The 20,667-nt window shown below is 40.1% G+C and overlaps 1 protein-coding gene across 1 annotated transcript in view; it reads right to left on the reverse strand.

Moving 5' to 3' along the window:
- Positions 1-20,667, reverse strand: part of FREM2 (FRAS1 related extracellular matrix 2) — a 154,284-nt gene that overhangs the window by 49,358 nt on the left and 84,259 nt on the right. The window contains exons 5-6 of the mRNA XM_043478121.1: positions 18,333-18,458; positions 16,994-17,245 (exon numbers count right to left, since the gene is read on the reverse strand). Coding sequence (XP_043334056.1) covers positions 16,994-17,245; positions 18,333-18,458 — 378 coding nt within the window. The remainder of the gene's footprint in view (positions 1-16,993; positions 17,246-18,332; positions 18,459-20,667) is intronic.

Here is a 20,667-nt window from a genome sequence, read left to right on the forward strand (position 1 = left end):
ACGGATCAATAGCCAGTTAACAATGCTGTGATAGTCTCAGGTGGACAGCAGAGAGACTCAGCCATGCATATAACACGTATCCATTCTCCACCAAAATCCTCTCCCATCCAGCCTGCCACACAACGCTGAGCAGAGTTCCCTGTGTTATATAGAAGGATCTTGCTGGTTATTCATTTTACATATAGCAGTGTATATGTGTCCATCCCAAACTCCCTAACCATATTTTCACTAATTAAAAATGCTGGTCTGTAAAACCCTGAACATTTGGTTTTAAAAACATTTGCCTTTTAAACTGCACTTTGGCCTCCTTTCTATCCAATAATCCAGTGTCTTGAATGTCAAATGTGGCATGCCCAGTCATCGCCATTGCCTTGAGCACCCTTCACTCCTCCTCACTGGGATAACTCTTGCTCCTCTCGGGTTTCAGTTTAGAAGTCACTTGTGCTAGGGAGTCCCCTGTCTTCTCCATCAGAGCCCTCCCTCCCTCCAGCCATGGCAGGCTTGCATCTCCCACAGGCTCTGAGCTCTCTAAGGGGAAGAATTCAACCTCCTTTATTCACTGATGTTTTCCTAACAATGCCTGGCCGTAAGTTGCTCAATTATTTGTGGAGTGAATGAACATCCTGTAAAACAGGACCATTGATTTGCCAGACCAAATGAACAGATACAGGAAGTTCCCTACATATGAACCTTTAAAGTTGCGAACTTTCAAAGGTGTGAACGTGTATTCGTATGCTCAAACACAGAAGTTAGTTCATACGTCTGAACTGTCACGTGCGTGCGTCCTCTCCCAGCGGCTGTGCTTCGGGGCACTTTATTACACAGTCCTATACAGAGCGGGCTGCCCAGTGGCTCAGTGGGAACGAGTCAGCCTGCCAGTGCAGGAGACGCAGGTTCAATCCCTGGGAAGGGGAAGATTCCTTGGATGAAGAAATGATAACCCACTCCAGTATTCTTGCCTGGGAAATCCCATGGACAGAGGAGCCTGGCGGGCTACAGTCCATGCGGTCACAAAAGAGTCAGACGTGACTGAGCAACTAAGCATGCACACATGCACTGTACAGAGTACAGTAATAGAATATCTTTATTTTGAACCCAGAATGTCCTGAAGCAGGTGTAAAGGCAGCAGGGATGTAGCTGATATTACTGTCCTATGAGATTAAAAATGTTTTCTTCTGGAAATAGAACTGCCATATGACCCAGCAATCCCACCCCTGGGCATACACACCGAGGAAACCAGAACTGAAAGAGACACATGTACCCCAATATTTATCGCAGCACTGTTTATAATAGCCAGGACATGGAAGCAACCTAGATACCCATCAACAGACGAATGGATAAGAAAGCTGTGGTACATATACACCATGGAATATTACTCAGCCATTAAAAAGAATACATTTGAATCAGTTCTAATGAGGTGGATGAAACTGGAGCCTATTATACAGAGTGAAGCAAGCCAGAAAGAAAAACACCAATACAGTATACTAACGCATATATATGGAATTTAGGAAGATGGTAACGATGACCTTATATGTGAGACAGCAAAAGAGAAACAGATGTATAGAACAGTCTTTTGGACTCTGTGGGAGAAGGCAAGGGTGGGAAAAATAAATAAATAAAAATGTTTTCTTAGTTTTCTGTGTTTGTGTTTTGTATGTATTATTAACTTATTATAGCACAGTTACAGTTATAAACCTATTATAGTACTATATGGTACTATATAGAACACAAATTGTGTTAGTTGGGTGAAAAGTGTTAGTTGCTCAGTCATGTCTGACTCTTTGGGACACCATGGACTGTAGCCCACCAGGCTCCTCTGTCCACAGAATTTTCCAGGCAAGAAAAATTTTCAGGGTTTCCATTTCCTTCTCCAGTGGATCTTCCTAAGCCAGGGGTTGAACCCATGATTCCTGCATTGCAGGTGAATTCTTTACCATCTGAGCCATCACTGCTTACCAAGGTTAACTTTGTTGGACTTAGGAACAAACTGGACTGACCAGTGTGCTGTCAGAATGGAATCATTCGTATGTAGGGAACTGACTGTGTGTCTTTGTGGTGGGTGAGTTAGAAGACCACAGTCAGCAGCATGCAGTGGGGTTACAAAGCCTCAGGAGGGTGAAGAACTTGTCTGCAGTAAAATGACTGTGGAGGGCAGCCCTTTGAATCTGGAGCAAGCCCACAGGGGCGAGGGAAAGCCACCACAATGAACTCCAAGAGATTTCTTAACTTTCACTTTTAAAATACTTTGCCTGCAGGCTTTTCCAGGTTAGATGTGCATCAGATTTATCCAAGGAGATTTAAAGATACCGAGGCTCGGTCTCACCTCGAATCAGAATTTCTGGTGGGGTGACCCCCAGACACCAGCGCTCTTTTTCTTTCTCATTTTTCAGTGGACTATATTTTTTAGAGCAGTTTTCAGTTCACAGGAAAATTGTGCAGAAGGTACAGAGATAACTCCTATTCCATCCATGTATCACACCAATGTTTTTGAAACCCTCTACAGGTCTCAGCAATGTGCAGGTTGTTTTTGCTTATGTCAGTGTTTTAGCAAACAGTAATTCGTGGTTAGATACAACACTATCTTACTTCATCCTTACAGCCACCCAATGAGGTATGTGAATCCTGTTTCCACAGATAAGGAAACTAAGGATTAGGGAAATTAAGAGATCTGCCTAAAACCACACATCAGGGGACTAGTGGATTATGATCCATACCAAGAAAAAGTGTGTGTCCTTGTGTGAATGCTCAGTTGATTAAGTCGTGTTCGACTCTTTGCGACACATGGACTGTAGCCCGCCAAGCTCCTCGGTCCACGGAATCCTTCAGGCAAGAATACTGGAGTGGGTTGCCATGCCCTCCTCCAGGGGATCTTCCAGACCCAGGGATTCCACGTCTTTGTCTCTTGTATTGACAGGTGGATTCTTTACCATGGAGCCACCCGGGAAGCCCTGTGTATCCTTAAGCTCACCAACCTTAACTAAGGCAAGAGAGAGGTCATAATACAAAAGGTGGTCACAAGATTTTAACGAACATAACGTTCACCCCACAATTCAACAAGTGGGAGTTAATAAAACAGAAATGTTGATGTAAATGTACAAAGATACATACACAGGTACATGTTGTACTTCATTTATACCAGGGCATAACTGAAAACAAGCGCAAAATCCCTCAGAAGGAGACTGCTTGTATTAAGTTCATTCATAAACTGAAACACGAGGCTAGGAAGTTGATTTTTTTCCTTTCCTTTATTAAAGGTATATATGTATATATAAAAGCTAGTAAGACATTGATGTCTGGTTAAAGACAGTTTTGTGATTTTATACCCTCTACTTGGCTTCATCAGCAGTACTGAGAGATTAAAAATGAAAGACAGTATGACATTTCTTTTTGGTAGCTTTGACGATTTCCACTTATCATTATTATACTTGATAAGGAATGGGACAGCTGTGTTCAAAAGAAGGTAAACATTTCTGTGAACTAAAAATGTAAGAGAGCAACAAGACATCATAGTGGTGAGTGGAGCCAAAAGTGAAAGCTTTTGCTGGTATTTTAAGGCCATGAACCAATACTGGAATCAAAGAAAGCAAATGAAAACAGAATTCAAGGGCAAAATATAGATATTCTCAGCGATCAAAGACAAAGGTTTTACTCACCTATAGATACACATTGATAAATTGCTAAAAGTACAGAAAAAAAGTAAAATCAAAGAGAAGAACTGAATAAAAGAGACTTGGCTGAGCAACTGATAAAATCTGCTGGTAAATCCAACTACTTATTGCAAGCATAAATGATCATGATAAATGATATTTTCAACTTAATGCTGAAACTGAAACTTGAAACAACAGAGAGAAAGTTAGGAGGAGATCAGTGGGTCTCTAAACTCTTCCATGTCCTCGTCTTTTTCAAGAGAGTAAACTTTGTTAGGCAGAGAGTAAAGTATCTTCATTAAAATTATGACTTGTCACTAATAGGACAGAAACCAGCAGAAAATAAAAGTCACAAAGGATACAGAAAACTTTCTTGGCAAAAGAAGAAGCCGCAAAGGAAAAATCCACACAGACAGATGCTAAATAAAAAGCACAAATATATTACTTAACTAGAATAAGGTAAACTGTTTAACTTTTCTTATTTAAAACCGATAGACTGGATTAAAGAACAAAAAGACTTATAAACACAGCTGTAAACAAAACTGGAGGAAAATAGGTAAAATAAAAGGATGCAAGAAGGCTATATTAAGTCAATAAGAAAAAAGCAAGGGGGTGTAGAATATATACAGAATATATATTAAACTGCTAACTTGTTATTTCCTAGAGATGGGATTAGGAAGAAATTTGACCTCCTTTGCTATCCATTTCTTTCACACACTAACATGCTATATAGTTTACTTTTTTTCCCTCAAGTAGCATGTATTACTTTTGTAAATAAGAAGAAAAATAAAATCAGGTTAACTTCCTTCTATAAACAACATCTTTTAAAAAAACTAGTGTTAAATAATTTTGACTGGGCCTTTCTGTACTTTTCTTTCAAAAAATATATAAACATTCTTAAGAATGACTTCATATTTAGTCTTTAACAAGCATTTTCAAAATTCCTGTTGAAAAAATAAAGTTCAAATATAGGTTCAGTATATATCAGTTTAAAGGCATGTTTTGACATTTCTTTCCCTTGCCAACTATAATTTCCTCAGAAGGAAGAAAGAAAAGACAGGACATGTCTAAAAATGCTTATAACTTAAGGACTGAATCTTTCCAAGATTTCAGCTGAGAATATGTGGGGAGCTTTTCTCCAGAAAAAACAATGTTATCAGAGATTCTACTGTCAATCTAGTTTTACTGCCAAACTCTGATTTTGTCATTTTCAGGGTTGATATAAGTTTAAAATAAAATTTAAATGTCAAGGTCATTAGAGTTTTCTACCATCCAGTAGCCTCTGAAGAAGGCTTCCTGAATATTATTTATTCAACAAATACTGTTGAGAACCCACCTCTAGAAGAGTGTTTTTAAGACTTTTAATATTTGTTTCATATAAACAAGGGACAGGAAGGAAAACTGATCATAACTCACTAATTGATTTCTCAACTCAATGGATTCAATGCACAATTCCCTAACCACTATTCTTTATGGCATCTAAAACCTAATGTAATGATAAACACTAGAGAAATAAAAGATATTTTGCATATGTGAAAAAGATATTTACTATCTCATGTGTGTAACAGAAAAAAGATCTGAAAACAAGTTAAATGCTCATCAGTAGGGAATTTTTAAAATATGTTACAGCCACACTGTGAAATATTGTGCAGCCACTGAAAAGAATTAGTAGGGTTTATGTGTACCATCATAAAGTTTTTCATGATACACTGTTACGTGAAGTAAGTATAACATAAAATAATATTCATAACACGGTCGTTCAGTTGTGTCCGACTCTTGGCAATCCCATGGACTGTAGTCTTCCAGGCTCCTCTGTCCATTGAATTCTCCAGGCAAGAATACTGGAGTGGGTTGCTATCCCCCTTCTCCAGGGGATCTTCCCAACCCAGGGATCAAACCTGGGTCTCCCGCATTGCAGATTTTTTTTTTCACCATCTGAATCAGCAAGGGAAGGCCAAGTAAAATAGCAAACATTAATTGAGTATTTTTAGTGTGCCTGAATTGTCCTAAGCACTAATAACCCTTTGAGGTAGGTTTGCTATCATCTCTACTATGCAGATAAGGAAACTGAAGTCCAGGAATTCAAGATCAACAGCCAGTAAGTGGGAAGGAAGACAGACTGTCTCCCATATTCTAGGAAATATGTGCTCATTGCTTCTTTGCTATAACAATTAATTCTAGTCCAAGTCAAAAGAAACGTGTGCATGTGACTGTGTGCAAAAAAGCCACGCATGATGCGCAAGTGGCCTCCAGGGAGACGGACGGGTTTGACGACGGAGCTAAGGCTGCTGCCGTTCAGGTGATGTACTTCTATTTGGCTCTCATGCAACGATTTTGTAATAAAGATATTAATACTAAGCAAGGATTAATCTGCATAACATGCCTCCATGAAACACAGCCTCAAAATATTAAATCTAATATTCCTTAAAATATTAGATTTAAGAAAAGTATGTATGACAAAGCAGAGAGTCTCTTCTCTCTTGTTAAGATCGGAAACATCTTAAACTCTTAATCGAGTCTGGCCTCTTTACCGCCTTGCCGCAGCATTTTGCAGTGCTGTGGAGCAGTGTGCGTTCCAGGGAACTGAGAAGTTATTGTGCTTTCAAAAAACCACTATCTAAGAGTCTGCAAGGCCCTGCAGAGTTGGCGTCTTTCCGTTTTCACATATAACCTCCTCCCTGCTGACAGTCAAGCAAGTCCGGTCAGCTCACACTTCTCATGTTGCACTTTTCACACTCTATTCACTCACTCACTCCTCTCCCTCATTAGGCAGAGACATCCCCAAAGGCAGAAATCAAGTATTGTTCATCCGTAATCATCTGTAAACTCCAATGAGAAGCATAGAGCCTGACACATGAGATCATAAAAAAGAAAAAATGTGTGCAGACTGCTTCCAGTGTCACCAATACGGATCATCACATTTAGGGCTTCCCTGGTGGTCCAGTGGTTAACAATCTGCCTTGCAATTCAAGGGACACTGGTTTGATCCCTGGTCCAGGAAGATCCCACATACCTCGGGGCAACTAAGCCGGTGGCCCAGCAATGACTGAGCCCATGTGCCGCAACTATTGAAGTCTGCATGCCCTAGAGACTGTGCTCCACATCAAGAAAAGCCACTGCAATGAGAAGAGCCACTGCAACTAAATAGGAGGCCCAGCTTGCTGCAGCTAGAGAAAGCCTTCACACAGCGAGGAAGACCCAGCACAGCCAGAAATAAAGTATAAATAAATAAATAAATATTTAAAAACACAAAGTACTCATTACGTTTCTAAACCTCATCTTGTGAAAACACACCAATAAATATTACAGTTAGTGCAAGAGTAATATTATGACATAATTGCTACTTTTACCAAGTGTCTGCCTCTTTAGGTCACATCAGAATCTCTAGAATCTACTCTAGTGCTCCCAACAGCCTATCGGTTAATAGGCTTGTAAAGTCATTGTTTTTATCTGCTGTTTACAAAGCAAATGAAATGGAAACTTAGATTAAATAATTATCTTAGGGTTACATAGCTTGGATGTAGTAGACACAGGATTCAAGCCTAAGTCTCTAAGATTGCAAAAGCTGTGTTTCTTTTCATGATGTAGTGCTGTCTCTGAAAGTGATTAAATAATGGAAAAGTTTGCACTTTTTTTACAATATTACTTCTTTAAAGAAGCATAATGAGAGTCTGTAAAGACAGAGCTGGAATGTTCCATGTAAGAGAAAAATTAGAATATGTTATAGATCAATATTTCTCAGTTATGAAGAAAAATGTCTTCATTAAAAATAAAAACAAGATCAAACCTTTATAGAAAGGAAAGAAAAATAGGGTGTCACATTATGCTTAATTTCTCCCTTTAAAATTGTTACTGCTCCCCAAATCACCCATCAGAAGGCAGGCATATACATTTGTATTCCTGCTGACTAAAGTGAATTTCATAAGTAAGATTTCAGAATCCATAGAGACTTTGACATCAGGATGATTTATGTGGGAATCCCAACAGCTGAACGGAGAAAGAGTACGGCCAATGTGGTGTCAAGCACAGTCTGTGTGAGGTCTCAGGAATAAAGGCATGTGGTTGACACTGGAAAAATAAATAACCTTGACCACAGACTGTTCAATAATTGACACTTGAAACACGCCTGCAGGCAGCAAAGAAAGGGATTCTAGAATAAATAGCTAAAGCCATTCCATTTCCAGCTGAGACAATGGGCTCCTTTTTTGTAAGAATCCTCCTTCCCTGTTTTCCCCCGTATTACTCAGCAGCAGTGGGCGACTGCGCTCCATTGCATCTTAGTGTAGAACCTCAAAAGTGGTCCAGGACTCTTCCGTCCTCTTGCAGTGTGATGAGGAAAAAAAAAACAAAAGAAGCTCTCCTACAAGCCATGCGTGAAGTCCCCTTTCAGCCATTTCAGAAATGCCTGACACTGGGGAAGTCAACTTCTTTGGCTCTTAGGTTTCTGGTCTGCAATATGGAGAAAATCAGCCCAGCTGTGCAAAGTCAGGTCATTAAGCTTTCAGGTCTATGCAAATTCCCTTCCTGGCCTTCTCAGATTGGTGCTTTTCTTGTCGATAATGACACTAGTTCTCTCATTTAACATCCATGCGACCTGTTTATGCGGACTACCCCCATTCTTTATTGCAAGGAAAACAGTTGCTTCCTCTCAAGGAAAAATAAGAGTTAGAAAATCATCCTTTCTTATAAATGGTTTGCACAGTAAGGAGAAACCATAAACCCAGAAGATAAAAATATAGACACTCTGATTTTCAAACAATTTCTCATATTCAGATAAAATTTACTCAGTAATATATCTGGGTCCCAAGATAACATCGTATTTCACCCTTTCAACTTGTGCTTTGTCTTAATTCATAGAGAATGAAGAGCTATCTGATATTTTTAAAAAGCGAGATTAAAAAAAATAAAGCCATATAACTTCCTGGGATAAAAGGAACAACTTCAAGTGTCTGGGGGCTTAGGAAGCATTTGGCATGGCTGGTATGCTACTTGGGGTGAGGAGATGGGGGAAAAGTGAAAACAGAAGGCATCAGCCAGGGACTTCCCTGGTGGTCCAGTGCTGAAACTTCTGAGCTCCCAGTGCTGGGGGCCCAGGTTCAATCCCTGGTCAGGGAACTAGATCCCCCATGCTACAACTAAGACCCAGTGCAGTCAAATAAATATAAATAAAAAAGAAGGCAATAGCAGGTCACGTGTGCTATGCCAAGGGGTTGGAAGCTTACCCTAGAAGTTATCACATGACAAGTGGGTTCAGTTTCAAGAAGGGGAGAGATGTGATGAAATATACATGTAAAGGGTCTGGAGGATGGATGCCCGTGGCAGGTGGGCAAACTGGAAGCAGAGAGACTAGTTAGCAATCTCAGGAATGGAGGCCAGGTAACGAAGCTGGCTGGGTGCTTCCCCAGTGGCTCAGCAGTAAAGAATCTGCCTGCAATGCAGGAGCCGCAGGTTCAATCCCTGAGTCGGGAAGATCCACTGGAGGAGGGCATGGGAACCTACTTCAGTATTCTTGCCTGGAGAAATCCATGGACAGAGGAGCTTGACAGGCTACAGTCCTCGGGGTCACAAAGAGTTGGACATGACTGAAGTGACTTGGCATGCACCCATGCACGTGAAGCTGGCTAGCACAAGATGGTAGCAGTTCCGATGGGTGAAAAAGACAGTAAACACATCACATTTGGAGGTATAAAGGAAACAGAATCAAGGATCTGGGGTGGAGAGTGGAAGATAAAAGTCTAGTCATAGTAGAACTAGTCACCAAGATTAAAAATTCAGGAGGAGGGACTTCCCTGGTGGTCCAGTAGCTAAGAGTCCACATTCTTCATGCAGCGTCCCAATTTCAATCCCTGGTCAGGCAGCTGGATCCCACATGGCAGCAACTAAAGAACCCGCATGCAGCGAATAAGACTTGGTGCAGCCGAATAAATAAATAATAAATTAATTAATTAAAAAAAAAGAATACAGGAGGAAAACCAGGTTAGAGCAAGGACTACTGTTTTCTACTTTTTCCCTTGATTTGCATTGATTTCTTTCAGAAGATAAGGTGCTAGGGCCATGGTGACTTATATGCCTATGTTACTTTCCTTGTTTCAAGAGAAAAATAAGAAACAGACCCCTCACATAACTTGATTATCGGGTCCCCCACAATGATAACACAGAGTTTAATGGAGTTTCCCTCTTCACAGAAATGTCAAGGGATATCATGTTTTGAACACAGTAATGAAGTTGTCCTCAGAGAATTAATCAAACCTCTCCTGCTAATAGTTTATTTGTCCTCTCAGTATATTGAAGTAAGTTTGGTACATAGAGCTGTTAAGATGTGCTGACATTTTAAAGAACTTTATATGTTCTGGACAAGTGTCAGTTAGGGCAAGCAAGCTAGATGCATTGGGAGGATAATGACCCCTTGGAAAGTGGGTTCAAATCTCAGTATGTCTTTCAACCCTGTTGGGTAGTGTGCGTGCTTGCACGCTAAGTCGCTTCAGTCGTGTCCGACTCTTGTGACCCAATGGACTGTAGCCAGCAAGGCTCCTTTGTCCATGGGATTCTCCAGGCAAGATACTGGAGTGCGTGGTCATTTCCTTCTCCAGGGGATCTTCCCGAACCGGGGATCAAACACACATCTCCTGTGGCTCCTTGCATTGGCAAGTGGATTCTTGACCACTGAGCCACCGGGGAAGCCCATTGTGTAGTGTAGATAGTATTTTACCAGTTTACTGAGCTAGGGACCACACACCACAGGTCCACAAAGTGTGAAAGTGGCATCTATACCCTCTACAATTTTCTTCTGTACTTAGTGGATCACCCTGCAGGACTAAGAATGCGAAGCTTTTTAAAGCTTTCCCTGGTGGTGGGTGCAATCCTGAAAAATCACCCTTCTGAATAAGCGTGATTCTCAAACAATGACAGCAAAAGAAGATCGGATTTCTTGTTGGCATTCTGACCACAGAGTTCCAGCTTCGTGGCATCCTCTCCCTGAGATTGTAAAGCAGACTGTTTGTGAAACACCCTCAGGGAAATGGAAGCTGAGATACATTTCAGCCCTATGAAGTGTAAAGAGAAAGCTATCCTTCTCTCACAGTGTCAATATTCTGACTCTTCTGACTTTTAAGTACTGACTAGTAAAGCTCTACCAGTCATTTGATTTCTTTTCCCAGGACTGTGTTTATTAACTCCATGGCTGCTGACCTGTTCTGTGATTTGGCTCATCCGGACACTGTAGTGGTCTTCACGGTGATGAGACTGTCACAGCCGGAGGGGATGTGTGACAATACACGTCAATTTCTGGGCTGCCAACTCCCATGACTCAGTCTTCCTGACTCTTGGTGTGGCTTTTCCGGAACCTCAGGCAGCACTTGATGCTGTTTTGAAAGCACCACTGCATGTGGAGCCTGGTTTTATCAGTGGCTATCCTGTATCTCTTTGCCTATTTTCTTGAGGAAATCCTCTATAGATTGGGCCTGTCTTGTTCATCATGGCGTCCCTGTTGCCTTCAGGGCTGCAGGCTACTCAGGAAAGGTGCTACTAAGTGTTATGCGGTGTTGATGTGTATATATATACACATATACATATCTATCTATCTATAGATAGAGTGACTGAGGGCAGGACAAATCCTTTCTTTCACCCCAGCACAGCATCTGGGGCATTAGAGATGCTCAAAAAACGTTTTAAATAAGCAAATGTCTGAATATATGTTATTTCAGTCATCTGTCTCACTACATCAGAATGAAGACCTGTTTCTTAGGAAAAGGATGAAGAGATGCTTTATGTCTCTAAAAGTGTGAAAGGAAAGTTTTATCCATAATTTTAAGTGCTTCAAATTGCTACAAATGGCCCAAAGAAAAGAGGCTTTTCTAGTTTTAGCTACACTTGATAATCCTAACATACATTATTATTGTGATTCTTTGTAGCATGATGCAGCTCACTGGTTTTATCAAATGATATTACCTGTATTCTTTATTGGGTAATTTTGTATCTCTCGAGGTCAGTAGCAAGCTTCTTGACATCATTTAAAGGAAGATTTAAAAGGCCAATGACAAAAAAAAGTATGTATGTGACTGATAAACTAGGAATAAAGGGAGAGAAGAAGAGATGCAAACGTCTGGTTCAGTAAGGCAGGATGAAGACCTGATTCTTAGGGAAATCGTAAAATTCATGAGCCTCCTGTGAAAGGTAACATCTACCTGTGCAGAGCAAGGAAGATATCCAGAGAACATGGTGGCCCTTCCAGACTTCTAATCCGAGATCTACCTTCATTTGGTGACAAGTGTCGTAGTAAACCAAACTAACAAGTGTCACATTTCTACACTGACCAGTTGCTTAACCAAACGTCTCAGAAAACAGTACATAAATTCCAAAACGCTTTCCTAACTTTTCATTCTTAAACAGTTAGAGATGCTGATGTCTATTTAGTAATTGATTTTATGCAGCATGTATTTTCAACAGATCACAGGTACATATATGTGCACTGTCTGGACTTATTAAATAAATACTCAGACCTCTGTGATTCAGTGTAGTATTTCATAGATTCTCATTTCTCTCTACATCATGGAGCATGCAGGTCAGGCTTTAAAAGTTCTGTTTTCAGATTAACTGTAGCTTCAGCTTATCAGCATTTTGTGTTTTATGATTTAGACAAAAGGATACATTAAACTTCTGTTGCTGGTGAATAATTTGGAGTTTCTGATGCTGACACTAACATTTACTGAGAGATCTTTTCTAATGGTTTGATCCCTAATGAAGTTTGTTGTTTTTAATTTTAATATCTCTTTTAATAATAATTTCAAGCTTATTGAAATTGGGCTTATTAAAATCTGAAGTCTAGGATCTGAGAAGTTGCTTCTCACATTTATATGATTTTTAGCACTAACATGGAGCTCACCTGTGACTGAGATCTTGAGGTTTCTAATGTTTTCAGTGACCTGCTTCCAGGGATTTAGTGATAATAAATCAGCAATATTTATCCTTCAATGTCTACAAGATGGTATTACATAGCCAGCATTCTCTCTCCCATGTGGAAAAGAGGGGAGTGAGGCAGATAGTATTACCAAGCAAAAGACAAAACAAACACAAGATGCCATTTATCCATAAGAGCTCGACAAGACAGTTCAAATCCAGTCCTTCAGGTGGGAAAACCTTCCACTGGGCACTTTGCTAAACGATGTGGAAAAGCAATGCTTTACTTTGTGCAATTGAACAGCCAGACTCCACTCATATGTTATCCTAATGATCCTGGAGGAATTTTAATTGATAAAGGTGAAACAAAATAATTCATGCACAAGTTAGCCTAATACCTGTAACTGCTGACATTTGAAGTATTCTAGGATCATCAAGTGCTGCATGCATAGAAAAGTATACAGCTTGTTTCATCTCTACTAGGATGCCTCATGCTATTTTCAAATATTACAGTGTAAAATATACAAAATATAATATCTGTTAAGTATACATGCTGCCAGTACACTATGATGTGGGCAGCATACCCACTGGTGCCTTGGACTCTGTGGTCAGCCTGGCAAATTCTTCTCCGCTATTTGACCCTGAGCAGGTTACCTAGCCACTCAAAGATAATAAAACTGAGTATAACAGAACCATGCTCATAGTCTGTGTGTCTCTGTATTAAATGAAATCATTCAAGTAAAAGGCTTAGCACATCTAAGCTATTGTTACCATATACAATAGTTATATATGACTCTGCATATATGCTAAGTCGCTTCAGTCTGACACTCTGCTCCCCATGGACTGTGGGCCAGGCTCCTCTGTCCATGTGGATTCTCCAAACAAGAACACTGGGGTGGGTTGCCATGCCCTTGTCCAGGAGATCTTCCCGACCCAGGGATGTAACCCATGTCTCTTATGTCTCCTGCATTGGCACGTGGGTTCTTTACCACTAGTGCCACCTGGAAAGCCCCTATTAATGACTATATATTATAGTTATTGGGCTTCCCAGGTGGCTCAGTAGTAAAGAATCCACAATGTTCAATGCAGGAGACATGCGTTGGTCCCTGGGTTGGGAAGATGTCCTAGAGAAGGAAATGGCAACCCACTCCAGTATCCTTGTTATAGTTATTATTATATAACATATATGGAGACCTGAAAAACAAAGATATGAGTTGGCTTAACACTGCAAAAGTACGATCCTATTCAATATTGCAGCCTTAATATCTTAGAATCACTCTAGAAGACAACACAGCTGTTAGCTTACTCTCCATGAATTTGAGAGCTTACTTCTGGGTGAACCGTCCCCACGCCCTGGCACAGTTCCCTGTGCTCACTTTCTTGGGAGCCATAAGGTCATTCTTCAATGTAAATTATAGAAAATGGTGAGCAGTTCTCATAGAGAACTCTGGAGCTTTTGCCTTTTCTGGTAATAGCCGTGAATGTTTTCATGAGACTGGCAGAAGAGATTCACGTGGCTGCTTGCCAAGTTCGCGTGTGTGCAGAGAAACAAAGCTCTGAATGCCTTTCCTGCTGTGAGCAGTACACTGTATCAACAGTTTCAAAAAGGCTAGTTCCCAACAGCATTGTAGCGAGGTCCTTTAGAGCCGACGACCACACCAGGTTGAGTCAAAGGTACCCCCATTGCTAACGAACCCACCCCAGCAGCCTCAGGCGCTTGCTCACTTGCCTTTACTTTAGTGCATGTCCCTGCACCCCAGCCCCATGGAGCTGTTCCCAATAAATAGCTGGGCTTCTAGGCTCTGTGTCCAGCCAGGTCCAGAATTAAGAAGAGAGGACAGGGGTTGGGGACCCTGTGGGTCCTCCCATCATCAAGCCTGGAAAGTCTCCCTTCTCTGGACCCTCCTAAATCATATTTAGGGGATGACTCACTCATTCACATTCACAAACATTTTTTTTCTTCCTGCCCTCTCCCACTCATGAGTTTGTCAAAAATAAATTGATCCTGTAATTGCACAACTCCTCTCCTGAAACTGTTACAATTTGAAAAAATGTTATGAAGCGACCCTTTATCATAATATGGTTTATGTCTAACCCAAAGGAGGTACAAAATGAGGGAAGTAGACCTGAATATTTTAGTTTTTAGTTATTTTAAAAAGAGGCAACATTTCGGGAGATGGTGAAGGACAAGGAAGCCTGGCATGCTGCAGTCCATGGGGCTGCAAAGAGTCGGACACGACTGAGCGATTGAACTGAACTGAGCTGCCATCTTCTGTCTCCATTTTACTGTTCCAAATGATCATTTATAAATTATTCTCCTTTAACTTTTTATGTACTTAGGTTTTTTTTCCCAAACAGATTTTAAGCTTTGTGAGATCTTGGCCTCTGTATTAAATGTCTCTATAGTCCCCACACATTACACTTAGTAAGTATACAATAAATATTGGCTGTGTGTGTGGTATGTGAGATTAAATATTTTTTTAAAAGGCAAGACATTTCATATATGTTTTCCTTTATCTTATTTTTGTTTTCAAAGAGTGTAATATCTACATCATTAAACTAGTATTCTTTCCATGTGGAAAAAGTGTATAATCTTTACTATTCAGCGCATTCTTGCAATGCCTCCCACAGGCTAGAACCTCATTAAACATCCATTAGCTTTCACTGAATCCTTAGCATCATCAACTATATTAAGCAATCTGTTAATGGCTTCAATGTATTAATATTCTGAGCAGTTAAAGAAACTCATTTTTCCATTTCTTGATTTTTAATATTGTTCTAACTCAAGCATACTAAATATAGAATGTAACTTTGTCATCATTTCTCGGCCTTTTGGCTAAGATGAAGTACAGAATGTCACTTCATCAAGCTGTTAGTTTAACTGAGTTTGGCCATTCCTTGCATATTGACCTGGCATTATTTAACTGCTGAGGTGAAGGTGAAAGTTGCTCAGTCGTGTCCAACTCTTTGCGACCACATGGACTATACAGTCCATGGAATTCTCCAGGCCAGAATACTGGAGTGGGTAGCCTTTCCCTTCTCCAGGGAATCTTCCCAACCCAGGTCTCCTGCATTGCAGGTGGATTCTTTATCAGCTGAGCCACAAGGGAAGCCCTTACTTAACTGGAGTTTACCCAAATGCAAATAATAGTATTCAAGAATAAAAAGGATGGTGGCCAGGCCTGTCAGTTTAGTACAAACGAATAAACCATATCTCACTCACACACCATGCCGTGATGTATTTTTCTAGCACTAGAAATATTTTCTTCTCTATGGTACTCCTGCTGTTGAGAAAGCTTTTCTAATGTCAGTAAGCTTTTGAATGGCACTGACTTGAGTTCCATTTACCACGGGGTGCATCGTTCTACCTTTTACATGTCTCTGGTTTATATCTACCAGCGTGATAATTTCTCCAGGGTCGTCAAGGAAGCCAGCCACTATAGCTAAAACCCCTGCGGGCTGGCACACAAAAGCAGAAAATGGAATCAGCTGAAATGTTCCTTAATTAATTTCCAAAGATTGACAGCAAAGATTAGTGAAATATTGCTAGCACTGACTTAATATACTCTTCCTAACGAACAAACTGGACTTCCCTGGTGGCTCAGATGGTAAAGCATCTGTCTAGAATGTAGGAGACCTGGGTTTGATCCCTGGGTCGGGAAGATCCCCTGGAGAAGGAAACGGCAACCCACTCCAGTACTATTGCCTGGAAAACACCATGGATGGAAGAGCCTGGTAGGCTACAGTCCATGGGGTCACAAAGAGTCAGACACGACTGAGTGATTGAACTTCACTGAATGAACAAATGTGTGCGTGTGTGTACGTGTGTGTTAGTCACTCTTGTACTGCAGGTGGATTCTTTATCATCTGAGCTACCAGGGAAGCCTGGGAGAAGGATTATTTTATGGTAATTAGGCTTCCCTCATGAAGAAGAGTCAGGATAAACTCTCCTCCTTTTTGGAAGCCTATTGGACTTAATTTCCCATATACTTATCACCTTCCTAGTTCTTCATTTAATAGAATTGTCTGCTAGTTTCTTGGTTAAACAAGTGCAAACACAGAGATTCAAGTTACAAAAAAGAAACTTTTACAATCAAAGCAAAACAAATAAAATAACAAATCATTTACTAAAACTGCTTTGATTCTTCACCATGAAATTTTTAAAGTTTAATCACTTAACGGGACATGGCATTATCAAAGAAACTGTACAAAGGAGAAAACACACAAAGGCGTGACTTTACCCTTCCAAAGCAGTGAATCAAGAAAGACAATGGATAGATGCAGCCAGCCTAGAAACTTAATCACACTATAAAGTCAAGCATAAGACAAATGTGCACATGAAAATTCTTTTACACTCTCATTCATTCCGTTTAGAGGACTTTGTCTCTAGAAGGTTTAGAGGGCTGGTCTGCCCGGTAGGAGGAATAATTTTTAGGTAAATTAGTACTTACCATCGTCTTTGTCGGGTTTGATTGTAACCTGAGCCCCTGGGAACTCTGATCCAATTCTCCCACCCATCGGCATGCTCAGGAGAACGTGGAACGTTTCTTCCTCTTCATACAAGGAGTCATCAATTATAACGACCCTACACATCCTCTCCCGCTCATCTTTGTCAAAGCGGATAATACTGGTGTGGTCCTCGGGCCGGGATATGTAATCAGAATAGGAGAGCACAGACGTAGGCACGGTTCCTCTTGCTGTTCCTGGAGGCAGGGAGGATCCAAAAGGGACTTATAAAACCTACTACAAGGGTATTTCCAGAAATGATTATTTTCATCTGTAGCATTTTGATGGTCCATCATATCTATGAACACTCCTGGAAATCACAATAGCGCCTCCATACTGTTCTAGCATCATGAGGCATCTTCATAATGGTCTCCAACATATGACAAATATTACATTTCAAGTGCTTTCTCCTCTACTTCCTGCCAGTGGTCTTTTTAAAGCAACACAATAATATAATATAATAGCTCCTATTCTTCAAATGCTTATGGTATGCAGGCAAAGTGCCAAGTGATTTCCATGCATTGCCTCCTTAATACTCTTAACCAGTCTATTGGGTTTTACACGTTTGGTAACTGAGGTTTATAGAAGTCAAACCACTTGCTCTGGTACCCAGAGCTCAAGGTTGATCCTGAAATTTGCATTTTGACCACCATACTTTACTGACTTTAAATTCATATACATTAATGAAAATTTTAATGACAGTCTGCTAAGGTGTTAACTGCATCTATGACCTTTTCTTTTATATGCTTAGAAAAAATGTACATGTTTCCTAGAAAGGTGTTTAGAATACTAATGATATTATGTATTAATCTAAATTTTGTTACATAAAATCACCTTTCAGAGCAAGCTGACTCAATGAGCAAGACAAGCGTTTTTATATTTGTTTGCAATGAGTCTCAAACTAGTTTAAAATTAGTTCTTTTCCTTGGGTATGCATTTCCTTGCCTCTTTCTTTGGTTGTTGTTTTTAATAGTAACCTCCTTCTACTTGAGCAGGCTTGAGTGGGCAAGGGGAACTTCAATTTCCTGCAGTCCCAAAGGCCTTGATTATTAGAGTAAGTAAACCAAGTAAATCAGAAATGTTTTCAATAAGCATCAGAGTCCTTCCAGACCCTCCTCTCAAAGGTGTCATAGTAAAGGAGGATGTTTGCATGCAATTTTTTTCTTTTTGAAAATTGTACTAATAAAGTATAACCCTCATGGCTTAACGTTATAGCTCCGACATGTTAAGAGGCTTATTTATATCTTTGCGGGGACATTTTATTTCATTTGTAAATTGAGCTACCTTGCCGCGTATAACAGATCACCATCAACTCCTGGCTCACATCTCCACTTCTCCTGATGGGAATGAACAGTTCGCCAACGTCCTCTTCGATGGAGTATTCAGACTGGGGGATGAACACAGTTGATTCTAAGGAGAAAATACAATTGTTTTTGTCTGAGCTTCTTATATGTGAAACAATCTTGTGCAAATCAAAACTGCTCTTGTGACTGATCATTTCCCCTTGCATATTCTTTTATTTTAAAATTTTTCTTTATGTATGATCTCAATTTTATTTACTTATTTGTTATACATCTCGGTTTTATTTATTATTCTTCTTAATATCATTATTATTTTGGTTCATTGTTACCCTCCTGTTCTCTTCCTCTTCTTTATCATCATTATCATAATTGTTAGCCTGGTGCTCTGTGATGACCTAGATGGGTAGGACAGGGGGAGGTGGGAGGAAGGTTCACGAGGGAGGGAATATATGTATACTTATGGCTTATTTAGTTTTTTTTTTTAACTCATTTTTTTTTTTTTTTGGATTTCCTTCCCATTTTGCTCAACACAGAGCGCCGTGCTATACAGTCGGTTCTCACTAGTTACCTATTTTATACACAGCAGTGTACATATGTCACTCCAAACCTCCCAATTCATCAACCCTCCCCACCCCACCCTCCCTGCATGCCCCCCCCATATCTACATTTCTGTCTCTATTTCTCCTTTGCAAATAAGACCATCTTTACCATTTTCTAGCTTCCACATATATTCGTTGATATACCATATTTGCTTGTCTCTTTCTTCCTCTGTATGACAGTCTCCGTGTCTCTGCAAATGACCCAATTTCATTCCTTTTTATGGCTGAGTAATATTCCATTGTATATAGGCACCACGCCCCTCCCTCTCCCCCTCCCCACATACTCTTTCAGAAGAGCACAGTGTGAGGGGAAGGAGGGAAGACAGGGGAGAAGAAACAGCTATAATGCATGTAGGCTCTAGACCAATGAATTCTTAACCTAGAAATAGAATACAACATTGTTTTTAACTCCAGTAATTGCTTTTTCCTCAATTAGTGAGTGCTGCTGACACACTTCCTTTAAATCCAACCTCATTCTTTTGGTGAAGATCACCATCTTCCAATGGAGCAGTTTGGTTTTTAGATGTAGAAGAGACCGTAGAAGTACTCTTGTCTCACCTCTCACTTTGATGAGGGAACTTAGACCCACAGAGTTGAAATTACTTGTCAAGAACTCTTACTGATCAAGTTAAGATTAAAATTCAGATCTTGTAATGTCCATTCTATTATTTTTTTTAACCCCATGTGTCCCTTCTAAATGATTAATGATTAAAAGTATAATTATGCATTGTTTGACACCTGGTGATTTTGTTTGCTGTTTCCTAAATAGCAGTCCCTGTAGAATTGATAAATCTATGTATTGACCATAAGGGACACGTCTGTCATTTCCTTCCTCTCCTAGAGGAATAACCATAATACTGAGTATACAACATTATATTTATACAAGACTGTAAGTCTCAATGATTCATTTTGTAAAGTAGAGAAGTAGTGTAAATAGTAAAAATGGCATAATGAAGTTGTTAAAAATTATGGTTCAATGTAAAACTGTCTATCCGTCATGTACTCAGTCAGGTCCAATTCTTTGTGACCCCGTGGACTATAGCTGCCAGGCTCTTCTGTCCAGGGGATTTCCCAGACAAGAATACTAGAGTAGGTTGCCATTTCCTTCTCCAGGGGATCTTCCAGACCCAGGGATTGAACCCATGTCTCTTGCATCTCCTGCATTGGCAGAGATTCTTTACCACCAGCGCCACCTGAGAAGCCCTGGTCGTTTCCCAATTCTCGCCCTCACCTTTGCAAATAGTCTTGTTATTCAAGGATTTTAAAATTGCTAATTCTGAATGTGCCTTTTGTTTTCTCCTGGGACTCTGGTATACAAGTTTAAAAAATGGCACCATTAAAAAAGCTGTGGATATAAGCTTTCACAACTAATTATTCATTTATCAAACATTGATGGGGTGACTTCAACTTGCCAGACGCTGAACTAAGCAGAGCGATATGGAAGTAAAAAAATCCCTGGTCGCATGGAGTTTTCATTCTAGTTGGGAGTGAAGAAGAAAATACACAAATATTCAAGAAAATATATAGTATGTCGGGAGGTGATAAATGATACGGAGAAGATGAAGTGTGTTGAGGGTGTAGAGAGGGCTGGGGCATGTGTATGCCATGGCAGGTCCGTATTAAACAGGAAAGTCTCTTTGATGGAGTCACATTTGAGCTGAGATTGTAAAGTGATAATGAAATACCCCGTGTGAGTAACTCAGAGAAGCAAATTCCAGG

The sequence above is a fragment of the Cervus canadensis genome, chromosome 9 (genome assembly GCF_019320065.1).
Source record: "Cervus canadensis isolate Bull #8, Minnesota chromosome 9, ASM1932006v1, whole genome shotgun sequence".
Classification (NCBI taxonomy): domain Eukaryota; kingdom Metazoa; phylum Chordata; class Mammalia; order Artiodactyla; family Cervidae; genus Cervus; species Cervus canadensis.